At 37.5% G+C, this 13126-nt stretch overlaps 1 protein-coding gene across 1 annotated transcript; it reads left to right on the top strand.

Annotated features, from left to right (window-relative positions):
- Window positions 1-844: 844 nt before the first annotated feature.
- On the top strand, window positions 845-13044 carry klhdc4 (kelch domain containing 4). Its single transcript, XM_077210445.1, has 12 exons — window positions 845-1044; window positions 1132-1223; window positions 1311-1389; window positions 2205-2303; window positions 2515-2651; window positions 7501-7593; window positions 7927-8089; window positions 10535-10613; window positions 10736-10944; window positions 11079-11487; window positions 11924-12034; window positions 12659-13044. The coding sequence occupies exons 1-12, from the start codon at window positions 946-948 to the stop codon at window positions 12835-12837; spliced, it is 1749 nt and encodes a 582-aa protein (XP_077066560.1). The 5' UTR covers window positions 845-945; the 3' UTR covers window positions 12838-13044.
- Window positions 13045-13126: the final 82 nt, after the last annotated feature.

Below are 13126 nucleotides of genomic sequence, written 5' to 3'. Positions count from 1 at the left end.
ACTGTATGTAAAGAAAACCACTGGCATTTCATATAGTTTCTCTTGCATACATAGAACTGACTAGTAATAAATAAGAGTGCCCGTCTGATAAGGATATCTCCTCTGCTCCAAGTGTCAACAGTACGGGAGGATATTTCTCACAGATTCAGATCATTTTAATTTCCTCTGGCCTCCTGGACCGTTACGTAACACTGAAATGTGCCGCGTATAACAGAGTAGTGTCATTGTTTTGTTTGTTGATTCAACACATTATAATGAATGTGACTTTTGATGAATGTGATTTTTTTAATATTCCACATATTATTATGGAAACTTTTGTAAGGTGTACAAACCAAAAGCTTTGCATGGGTCATGCATGTTAATTAGTGTCACAGTTATGAGGAGGATGGGAAACAGATCTTCATGTGGGTCAGGGCCCGTAGGAGTGGTCCCATGGTAAACAAATGTAAACCTTTTCAGTTCACTCTGTTAACACATTCCACATTGTTCAGGGGAATGTAGAGGCTTCATATTCATACATGATTTGACATTTATATGACCTTTTCTGGGTCAGCGAATTATAAAACACTATGTCCATGTAATATGAGCAAAGCCCCCTGCTGTTTGCTGCATGATGTTGTGCAGTATATCATTCTAAGACGTAGAGCCCATGACTGGAATAATTTATTTTGTGCTATAACCATTTTTAGAGATGTTTAGTTTTAGACATTGTTGTAGGCTATTTGTGATGTATCAGTGAAAAAAAGTTACTATTGGACAGTGTACTGCAATTCACAGCAGCTCACCCAGACCAGCAAGTGTCGCTGTAGCAGGAGCGTTCACAACAAACCATCGAGCGTGTTGTTGGCGGAAGTATATCATACGTCTGTCTTGTAGTTCATTTAAATCTCCATGTGGCTGTAATTGTCACGCTTACTTCAGTCGGCGTTCTCTAAAGCATTCAAAATGGGTAAAAAGGGTAAAAAAGAAAAGAAAGTGAAAGGAGCGGTGAAAACCGCCGCCAAAATGGAGAAGAAGGTGTCAAAACGATCGAAAAGAGAAGAGGTGAGGGAATTTATTTCCACAAACGGTCTAAACCAGCATAGTACATGACAGAAAACAATACTTTTGTTATGTGTTTTATTGAAATAGGAGGATTTAGAGGCTTTAATAGCAGAATTTCAGTCTCTGGACGCGAAAAAGACGCAGGTGATCGAGAGTGCGTGTGACCCTCCGTCACCCAGGTGCGCGTTCATGTGTACAGGTGTTAAATTGAATCAATCACGTGACTATTACTGTGCCCTTTGACTGACAGCTCGTTCTCTCCGCAGGTTGAACGCCTCTCTATGCGCGCATCCTGAAAAAGACGAGCTGATTTTATTCGGAGGGGAGTTTTTCAATGGGAAGAAAGTAGGTTTTTGATTGTACCCCTGTTGGCGAATGTGTAGCTATGCTTTGGAGCTGGTTTATAGCTGATCTAAGCTGGTCAATCAGCTGTCATGTTCCAAACACCACCTTGACCACCTTATTCTGGTTTGGTGGTGCTGGTACAAGATGGTCTACCAGGTAATGACCAACTAGAAAACCAGATACCAATTTATTTTCCAGCACAGGTCATATATCCCTTACAAAACGGTGCGATTGTAAATTAAACCATAGTTTATAGCAAATGCCACAGTTGTTCATTACACAGGGGGTTTCAAACTGGAGTTCAGGGCATCCCAAGTGTAGAGAAAAACAGTGAGGGAAAAAAAGTAAAAATAACACAAAAAAAGATTAAACTAGATGGCTAACTAAATAAAAATGGATAAAATGTAATAAAAATTATATTAAAATGATACAAATTTATTTAAATAAATAACACATCTAACAGGACAGTATTAAAGTGCAGGGAAAAAAACAATTGTATGATATAATAGAAACAAAATATTTTCCAAATAATATTTTTACACATAGATTTTTCACAGTATAAATTTTGTCTTTATTCATGAAAATATATAGCTGGCTTTTAAGTTTTAGGATGGGGCTCCCTTGCATGAGGTTGTTTATATTTGAGTGTGATTGTGGCATCAATGAAAATTTACAAATGTACAGATCAGCTGATATATTATGTGTGTAAATGGAAACTGTGAAGGCTGTGGTTGATAATTACTATGTGCAAACCATATCGTTCCCAAAAAACCTTGACTTGATGTCATGTAAATTTCCTGTTTCCATTCTTCCAGACTTTTCTATACAATGAATTATTCTTCTACAACATTAAGAAGAACACTTGGGTGAAGGCAGACATCCCGAACCCTCCTCCAAGACGCTGCGCTCAACAGGTACTTCTTTAACACACTTGAAATATGTACAAATATATTTATTTTATGACAGAAAATGTATGAACAAAAAAGCATGATGCAGCAAAGGAACCATATTTAGGCAATGAAGGACATGTTATTACAGACTTCACCACCAGGGGTCAGACTGTCTTTACATAATAATCTTTTATCTCCAGCATATTTCTGTAGCTCTCTCTCCATCTCCCTGCAGGCAGTGATAGTTCCCCAGGGTGGGGGGCAGATGTGGATATTTGGGGGGGAGTTTGCGTCCCCTGACGGTGAGCAGTTCTATCACTATAAAGATCTGTGGGTGCTTCACCTGGCCACACGCACATGGGAGCAAATCAAGTTAGTATTGTTTTGTTTTTGTCAACTCACTGTGGCCTATGCAATACTCAACAATGTATTACAAGTGAAAGACAATGCAGTCTGAGCTAATATCTAGACACCATCATCGCATATTTTGTTTTTGCAAGCCAAAAGCTGTTGAAATGTGCTTAAAAAGAACATGACATAAAAGACCCTATTTACACAAGCAAAACACGTTTCTTTTATTTTTTATTATTATCTTCAATACTATAGTTGATAAAAAAAGGTAATCTTTCAGTTCCATAATATACCGGTATCAAAATTCTTTAGCGCATGTTATACTACTAAAAAGGTTTGTTTTTGCAATCTTCCATCATAATATAATATATCATAGCATAATAGTAAGCAAAAATATCATAGCTTTTTTCAGTTTAAAATCGAATATTGTGGGATTTGTGACATCGTATGGGCAAATACATTTGCATATGCCTGCCTCCAGAGCAAGACATTGGCGAATAGTTTTTCATCATCACACCATAGGCCCCGCCTTCTGGCGTTCAGTCTCTTAACGCCTGACACTTCCCTACACCAGGGGCCTATACCATGAAGCCGGTTTAGGTGGCTAGCCAGCTATGTTTCAGTTTAGTTTGCGTCAACCCTGGGTTTTAGGGACCATGAAAGTGGTTTGGCTTTGAGCAGTGTTCATTGCCATAGTAACTTACGCTACACGGCTAACCTGGTCCGGGGCAGGTTATGTTCTAGGTAAGAGGTTGCAAACTGAACTTGGACCAATCAGCTGTGAGCAAAGTGACACATGTCTGATGCGATAAAGTCACTCCACCTGTTTCTACTCCAAATTAAAGGTCACTACATAGCTAATGATTTTTAAAGACAAAATCGTCTGGTTTTTAGTGATGCTTATTTAGAATAATACATTTGTGTGATTTAGATATTATTTGTGTGATATGATATGTAATTACTATACCCTTTATCAATCACACATGTACAATTTTAGTTCATCAATTATTATTACGCAGTTTAAATAAAACTGCGATAAATATATAAAGGTAATATAAATACGCTTTAGCATCAATAGATGAAGCTATAAAATGATTACATGTGAGCTTAAATGTTCAATTCTCTCTATACCTTTATCAGCTGTATAAAATAACTTCACAACTTTTACTTGCACTGATATACAGTAGCAAGACTTTTTCTTTTAGTTGTCCTCTTTCATAGACAGCTGTTTTCTTCTTGCTGTGTAAATTTGTTTAAATTCTTACTATTTTAATACTTTTATTTAATAAGTGAATTTCGCTGCTTCTCTCGCGAGAAATTAATCTCAGTTTCACTCTTTCTCAACGTGTTATTGGCTGTTCGCTACTGATGTCACACCTAAACTCCTAAACTCAGGATCAAAGCCTGAGTTGACAGAGAAAGTTGATGATCAGCATCATGGTACTAACAAAGCCTGGTTGGATTGGTTTGGTTTTGTCAACTCTAAACTAATCCTGTAACCCTGAGTTTGTTCAACTACCATCATGGTACAGGCCTCGGATGTGAGCGTTGTGTCGCGTCAAATGCAAATATACCCATTACTATCGCTGACACGACACTTGCCTACACCGGATGTGAGCGTTGTGTCACGTCAAATGCAAATATAACTTATTATTATCACTGACGCTGTGTCGACACTGAATACAGTATAAAGATGTTTGTTTAGATTCTGACACACTCCATGCACGTGTGTCTGCCAACGACAGGACATATGGAAAAATAAATTGAAGCCTAAAGTAACGTTCACTTTGATGCCTCCTGATTAAACGGCTCATTTACTAATTTCTGTAGAGACTTTCAGAATGATACCAGCGTCAGGAACAAGTGGATGCTTTATTTTTAATGGTGTCATGGATCGCAAAACTTATATTGTTATATATTAACATTATAAGTGAATATTAAAATATAAAACAAATCCATGTTATGGGTCCTTTAAAGTCGGCACGTTATTTTTTCTTTTTGACGTAAAACAAGTAAAACGGCTCCCCAAATGAGAAAAATGTATTATAAATGTATAATAAATAATGCAATATTTGATAAAAAAAAGAAAAAAAGAATTGATTTTTGTTTTTATGGTGACTCCAAAACTAAGACCAAAAAAACTAAAACTTTTTTACATGAAATAAAATAAATGTTAACTGAAATCAAATATCAGATTTCATAATCATAACTTTTGATGTGCTAAAATAAAAATACCTAAAATAAAAATAAAAAAACTAAATAGACATTTTTAAAAAGCAATACGTAATAAAAATGACAGAACACACAACAAAATTACTAAAATGAAAATGGAAAATAGAAAAATATAGAAAAATAAAAACGAATATAAAATATTAAAGAAAACGATAATAGTATCTCAATAGCAGAGATGGGGGACTCGAGTCACATGACTTGACTCGAGTCAGACTCGAGTCGCAAATTTAAGGACTTGAGACTTGCTTGACTAAATTAAGAAAATTACTCGACTTGACTTTGACTTGAGATCCAATGACTTGAGACTTGACTTGACTTGAACTGTATGACTCGAGAATGACTTGATATACATTTATCATCGCAACATCAATTGATGAACAAAATGAAAGCAACGGAACCATTGACGCCAGTCATCAGATTATGCGCGATTGCGTGACACTGCACAAGCCCAGAAAAAACATACATCGCGGTGAGCGCGCTAAATACAAAAACATCTCCCAGCATCGTTTCTTTTGGATATAAACACTAGAAATTGACTATATTCATACAAGAAGATTTGCTGTACGCATAATAACTGGCAAGGGATATCGGACGACCATCACAACCTTGAACAGTCGAACTTCATTCACCACGTCTAAAAGTAAGCTATGGCTTGTTTAACCTGTTTGTTATAGTTAATTTGATTATCTTTAAATCGAGAATATTGGTCAAAACAGCATGCCTCTTTATACATAATTATGTTTTCAAATGTAGCTTAATGTTGTCAATATTCAAATGATAATTAATGATGTCATATGTTTTGTATAACATTTGCCACATTTCTTTTTAAATCATGCTTTAAAGCCAAATATGTCGTTCTTTCCAATGACAAAAAACAACATAGAAAACTGTTAATGTTTTGTCGTGTTTTATGTTTCTCTTGAAGCAGGTTTAGATGTTATCAGGGGTTACATCTATTAGATGTTATCAAAATGCCAGCAGAATTAATATTGCACCCAAAATTCAAAATGTGGTGGAAAAAAATGCCCTAGTATGAGTTATTTTCATAACTATAACGTATATTAAAAAAATATTTCCAGAATATTGACGCGATTGCAAATGTGATAATGATTTTATAAAACAGTTCAGTAAACAAAAAGTGAATATTGTGATGTGACATTTAGACATAGCCTAATATTCCAAATATTTTCTGTTTTTGCTCGATTTCTCCAATGACAATAGTTCCAAACAAGCCACAGAAAGAGTTATGCGTATTTGTGATTCAGTGACCTAGTTGCTTTGTTCCAGAACGAATCTGCCGTTTTGAACATAAGTTAAATGAATGCTTCTATGACTCGTACATTAATACGGTAATTTGGCGCCACCTATTGGCGGTTTTAACTTCATAATTAAAAATATATAACTTGTATTAAGGGGATGCCAGTTTGAAGAATGCCTTTGGTCGCATATGAATTATACTTGAATTGTGAATTGTTTAAATACCTTTTAATGGTCTTCTGCAATGTTTGAGGCATATTTATTTTTTCAATCTTCAATGTTGGCCTAATTTCAGTTACATTTAGATTTTTATTGTAGTAACCACTCAGCTATATGTGGAAATGCATATATTAAAAAAAATAAAGTTGCAAATAAAACCATAGTCCACAACTTCTGTAGTTTTAACTTATTTTAATATATAAATTCAGTGAAATCGTCAAACGTTTGTATGACTTGCCAGTGACTTGTGACCCAAGCTACGATTTGACTTGACTTGCTTGACATAAGGCAGTGACTTGACTTGACTTGACTTGCCTTTATAAAAAATTTACTTGGACTTGCTTGAGACTCGAAGGTTAAGACTTGAGACTTGCTTGTGACTTGCACATGTGTGACTTACTCCCACCTCTGCTCAATAGTAAACCAACTCTGAAACACTGACACAATCTAGAGCCCTGCGCAGGACTGTTTTCTTCATCCCGCTCCCGCCCGCTCCCGCCGAATTTCTGACCATTACCGCCCGCTCCCGCAACGTATGTGTTACACTCCCGCCCGCTCCCGCAATATGTATGTCCACTCCCGCCCGCACCCGCAAAACTCTGAGAATTTATTCCCACACAATAATAGAGATGCATTGATTTTGTGTCTTCTCCCGTCCCGCAGGAAAAAACACGTATTTGTATTGCTATTATTAAAGAGATTCATGAGGTTGTTTGTTTCGTTTCCCTGGCCTGCATGTATTCTGACGCAGTGATCAGGAAGATGAATAGTAGTCCAAATGTCAGACTTGCCTTGCTTAGGTTTTGTGCTGTAAATACCTCGTTTGAGCTTCTTTTCCACATCACATCATCGCCCGCAGCAAAGTTCAAACCGCCCACTCCCTGCAAGATTTGCGTTGTGTCCCGCGGGACCCGGCGGGACTCAATCCCAATGCAGCCCTCTAACACAATCCATTTATGAAGACCGTATTCATTAAGTCAAACTGGAAGTCTAATTGTATTTACTCTTTATAGAAGCTCAGCAGGGACTTTAAGATGTCTGTCCACTGTTTTGTCGTCATGCTGTGACTAGAGGTTATAGAGGTTATCCCTAAACTAACAGGATTGACTTTAGATTTGGCAACCTGACCACCTGTTGAAATATGTTTGCTTTGTCCTCTCAGAGCTCCTGGCGCTCCGTCTGGCAGGAGTGGACATCGCATGGTCCTGAGCAAACGACAGCTGCTCGTGTTTGGAGGTTTCCATGAGAGCACCAGGTACAGGCAGATGCAGAGGTCCACATCTTCAACTTGTCATTATTAAAATCAGTATTGTAAGGAAAATTTAAACTTTTTGTTGTACCCTGAACCGGGAATGAGATCTGCGTCCCTGGCTACAGGTTCCAAAAAGTGTGTATATACATTAATATTTGTGACTTTATGTAGAAAAAAATAATATTTATTATTAATAATATAGTATGTTAATTTGAATATTGGATTAAATTATCAATATTTTGAATATATATATATACATACACACACGTATATTGGAAATCAATATTCAAATGAACGTTAATACTGTTTGAATATTCTCTATTCTCTGCTCTACAGGGATTATATCTATTACAATGATATTCATGCATTTAACCTGGACACATTGACATGGAGCCGTCTCCAGCCCACAGGAACTGGCCCCTGTCCACGTTCAGCCTGTCAAATGACCCCCACTCCCGACGGCAATGGTGTCATCATCTATGGCGGATACTCCAAATCTGTATGTGTTTTGAATATTACTGTGATTTTCCTTTATTATTCACACTGCAATTGATAACTCAGATTTTACACTTAAAGGGGTTCTTCACTGCTGGCAAAATGGGCTTTCAATAAAACTAGGCTGCATATAGGGATGCAACGATTAAAGATTTTGTAAGTACGATTATTGTCTGAGAAATAATCACGATTTAACGATTATCACGATTATTATGCATCAATTAATTTCACAACACTATATGTATAATATCACATGAACACTCAACACTAGATTTTCATGTGTTATTTGCCACAACACAGTACAAAATTATAAAATGACAAACGATAATCAATCTCTTCCTTTGGAATTAAAGAGAAGTGCTTTGTAAACATCCAGCATTTTTCTTTTAAAATAACAAATTAAGTCAATGGCTGCAGGGCTCTTTGATTGAAATAGATCACAAAATGATTAAGTGTTTAGTTTGTTCTAAATTTATTTTCAACCTGAGGTAGAAAACTTGATAACATGAAAACAATATCTTGTTGGTATTTGACTTAAAAACAAATAAAGGGATAATAAATCCCAATGAAAATAAGAATAAACAAAGTATTTGGCTCTATTGAATTAAATGTAAGCTAAATATTAACTATGTATTTCTTTTAAAAGAAAACAAATATAGTCCACATGTTATCCACTCCAATATTATTGTACTTATTTTAATACTCTTTTTTAAATTATTAATCCAAATTTCACATGTGCCTTTAGAAAATCATCTATTATAATCTCATTATTTTGGTTTGTTTGTTTGAAGTTTAAGTAAAAATTATAGAAAGAAACTGAGAACATCTCTCATGTAGTGTTATTAATAACTGAAATGCAGTTAATTGGTAGTCCTAGAAGTCTACACGGCCCTGATCTTATGTTAGTGTTTTACACCGGGCATATTAAAACTACAAAGCCTAACATTTACAGGAGAAAGCAATAGGATATTAAGTTAAATGTTCACTGACTGAAACTCTTGAGAGCACGTCACATTCTGTTTTCCACAGACTTGGGTAACCAAAACATTCCGCTGTTTTTTGGTTGTTGTTTTTTTACGTTGCACTGAAAGCTGAAAGTTGCACGCCACGTTCTCCTTTTTCCAAAGCGCTAGGGCGGTTGCGCTCCGGAGGCGTCTGTCGTTGCTGTGTTGGTTCTTGTCACTTGACCTAAGGTGCGCTTGCGGCATTTTGAAAAGTAGAGATGTTTTTATCTCGATGCGGCGCGCACGCGCTTGGAAAAAACGAGCGCGCCGCTTCCCTTATGAGCGCGCATGCCGCACGCTTACATTTGAAATAACGAACTTGAGCGCGCAAAAGACGCGATCTGTGAACAGGCCCCAAGGCGTTTTTTTCGGTGGAAATAGAGCGTCGCTGCTAGTCCCCCTGCCATAGTGGTTGACGAGCACGGCATTAAGCTGGTGCACCGATGGTGTAACCTTGTTTTCATTTGGTGCAAAAGTTCCGTTCCGTGCAGAACACTCGGTGTAGCATAGTCTTTACGATTAATTAACCGTGACGTTTTAAAGCGCGGTTAATTGTGAAATCCGGTAATCGCTGCATCCCTAGCTGCATATAGAGAAGAAATGCAATGCAATTTTTTTTTTTAATCTGTGCTACCTGACTAGAGACAACAGAGGGAAAAAAGCCTGTTGTCTTCCCTTTTGCCAAATAGGTTAGAACTTCAACAACGATAATTCACCGGGCATGTTGCCATCTGAGGCCACTCCCACCAGACTGCTATGGATATGCTTGACCAGAGTCAAATACCGCCTTGCTTTAGTAGGAAATACTTCTTAGCAAACTTTTAGTCATAATGGTGTCGACTTGTTCCTGGGTGCAAAAATGTATAGAGTAAATGTTTAGCGGAGTTACTTTCGGTTCAGCTTTGATCACAGTATTTTTATGTATATCAAAATACTAAATTCACTTTCTACTATAGGGGTACTACTATAGTATACGTACTGTGGGAATACTGTGTTTTTTTTGTACATGTACATGTCCAATAAATCATGGTAATAGTTGCTAAGCAACTTGTCACATTATAGAATCCTATTGAATTCTGGTCATAAACTATTTTACAGTTATTTTGTTAATTTGTACAGCCAACTATTCCAAAAGTATGCAACAAAACATGAACATTAGAATTGAATTAAAGGCTGTTCATTTTAACGGCTTAAAATGGGGATATTCAGCACCTCCATTTTTAACATGCAAGTTTGTGTAATTAATTTAAAAGTATGTTTGTGCCTTATTTGTCCATCATTAGGTAAGCTATGTTGTGTTTAGCCTCGCTCTGCATGAGCATGTTGATGCCTGCTTCAACTGCTTTACACAGAGAGTAGCATTGTGTCATTTCCAGGAGCTTGTCCTTAAGTAAACCCACAAGAGTAAACAGACGTAGGTGGTAATGGCTGCTTTTCTCTTCCAGAGAGCGAAGAAGGATGTGGATAAAGGAACCATCCATTCTGACATGTTCCTGCTGAGGAGGGAAGGCAAAGAGGAGCAAGGTACTGTAATTAGAGCCTCAGTGATCGCTTGTTTAACGTGGGCTGCTTTTCTCTCCATTTCTCCATACACTTTCCCATTTCTGAAAAAAATGAGCTCATGATTTTTGGCCCCTGTCCTGCAGAAAAGTGGACATGGACGAGAGTGAACCCTGCAGGAGTGAAGCCCCCTCCTCGTTCTGGCTTCTCATTGGCTGTGGGCCCCGGGGGCCGAGCGCTCCTCTTCGGTGGCGTCTGCGATGAGGAAGATGAGGAGTTTTTGGATGGAGACTTCTTTGATGACCTTTACTTTTATGATATCAACAAAAATCGGTGGTTTCCTGCCCAGCTAAAGGTTGGTGTGACGTTTTGCTTTAGTTAAGCCCCTGAATAGAGACATTAATATATATATATATATATATATATATATATATATATATATATATATATATATATATATATATATATATATTTGACTTTTCTTGGCAGGGGAACAAGTCAGAAAAGAAGAAGAGGCGCCGTGGGGCGAAGGTAGAACAGACGAATGAAACTGAAGAGGAGAAAGAGGAGGCACAGGGTCCCACCGAGATTGTTAAAGAGATTGTCGCCGAGGACGGAACGGTTATGACCATTAAGGAAGTGATTCCAGCCGCACAGGCAGAGGAGGACATTGAGGACGAGGAGGAGGAGGATGACGAAGAGGTGGAGGCGGCTGCAATGGCTTCCCTGGTGGAGCCCTGTCCTCGCTCTAGCGCCATGGCAACAGTAAAGCACGGCAAGTTGTACTTGTATGGTGGAATGTTTGAGGTGGGAGATCGACAGTTCACCCTCAGTGATCTCTACAGCCTGGACCTGCATAAGATGGACCTGTGGGACGTCCTAGTGGAAATGGACCCCAGTAAGTGGAAAGAGGCCCAAAATTCCCATACCTTAATCAATCAATCAATCTATCTATCTATCTATCTATCTATCTATCTATCTATCTATCTATCTATCTATCTATCTATCTATCTATCTATCTATCTATCTATCTATCTATCTATCTATCTATCTATCTATCTATCTATCTATCTATCTATTTGTCTATTTATTTATCTATTTGTCTATATAGGTTGAAAATAGTTTTGTATATTTCATGGTTTTTCTATTTTGTTCAGTTTTTCTTTTAAATGCTCTGTTGTTGAAAGGTTTATATCCACAGTTTTCAGAGAATGATAAAACTTCTCATAGACTGTTCAAACTAACGTCACATATACATTAAATGTTCAGTAGCAACAAGTATGCCAACAGTATTTTGATATTGCCACACTCGAGCGCTAAATTCCTTATTTTAGAGACGCAGGAGTGGCTGGAAGAATCAGAAGATGAAGATGAAGAAGAGGCAAAGGGAGGTGATGAGGAGGAAGATGATGAAGAAGAATCTGAAGAAGAGGAGGGTGAAGAAGGTATGTATTTTGCCACTGTCCACTTAATTTTGAAGTTCAATTCATACACATTTATGACACGGGGAAAGTATTTTGATAGTAAGTTTTACTTTCAAAACTGATCAAAATAATCTGTTTCATACCCGTTTAAGCAATTCAAAGCCCAACCCTGTGACAGTACACACATTTTCCTTTAATGATCAAGGCCATGATTTGGGTCAGGTCCATGAGGTAGACATGACCAAGGGTTTAGCTGCCAAGACCCAGATCAACATCCACTGATCCTCTTTGACAACCAGAGCTGTGTGTTTTGCTTTGGGGTCCTTCTCGCTTAAATTCATTATTGTTAGATGCCTGTTTCGCTTGTCAGTTGTAATAACATCACTGATTGTTAGCTTGTGGCTGCATAATGGTTGGGTAGCATGCTAAACAAAGATACTTTGTTGCCTCATCATCCCTATCAGGGGTGTTTCTTGTTCAAAGTATCTCCATTTCAGTACTTCAGGTCCCAGATTTTACATTGAACATCAAGTGGCAATACCAAAGTTGTTGAGGTGAACAAAAAAGTATATTTAGAGATTATAAAAAAAAGCGGAAGCGGTAATCTGAACAGGTGTTGACATTTTCTCTGTATCTCTCTATTAGATGCGGACCATCCCCCAGTAAATCCCGGAGAAGCTCTTGCGGATTATCAAGCACGGACTGAGAAGTATTGGCTGGGTCTGGCCAGAGCAAACATGGGTCCTGATGCCAAAGAGAAGAAAGTACAAAAGGTCGGCCACGCTATGGCAAAGGTGGTCTTTGAGGATCAGGAAGGAGATTAAACATGTATAAGTGTGTGTGTGCTAAGATAATTAAAGGGTTTGTTTGTGAGAAGGAGAATGTATATGTGTTCTCGTGCGTGTGTGTGAGAGAGAGAGAAAGTGAACAAAAGAGAATGAATGGATGTGTGTTTGAGTTTTAAAAGCAGCTAAAGCATGTTCTTCTGACTTTAATGTTTATAAAACACCGCCTTACCCCTTTTTTCATCATTTTGTCCTCATTATTGTTTCTTCATCAAAGTAGTTCTATTATTTGCATTTAGTATTGTTTTTTCCCTGCTTTCCATGACGC

The sequence above is a fragment of the Siphateles boraxobius genome, unplaced genomic scaffold (genome assembly GCF_051911475.1).
Source record: "Siphateles boraxobius isolate OS27281-9 unplaced genomic scaffold, OSU_SipBor_1 65, whole genome shotgun sequence".
Taxonomy (NCBI): Eukaryota; Metazoa; Chordata; class Actinopteri; order Cypriniformes; family Leuciscidae; genus Siphateles; species Siphateles boraxobius.
Note: the sequence above shows the minus strand (reverse complement) of the source record. Positions and strands in the feature narration are given on the sequence as shown.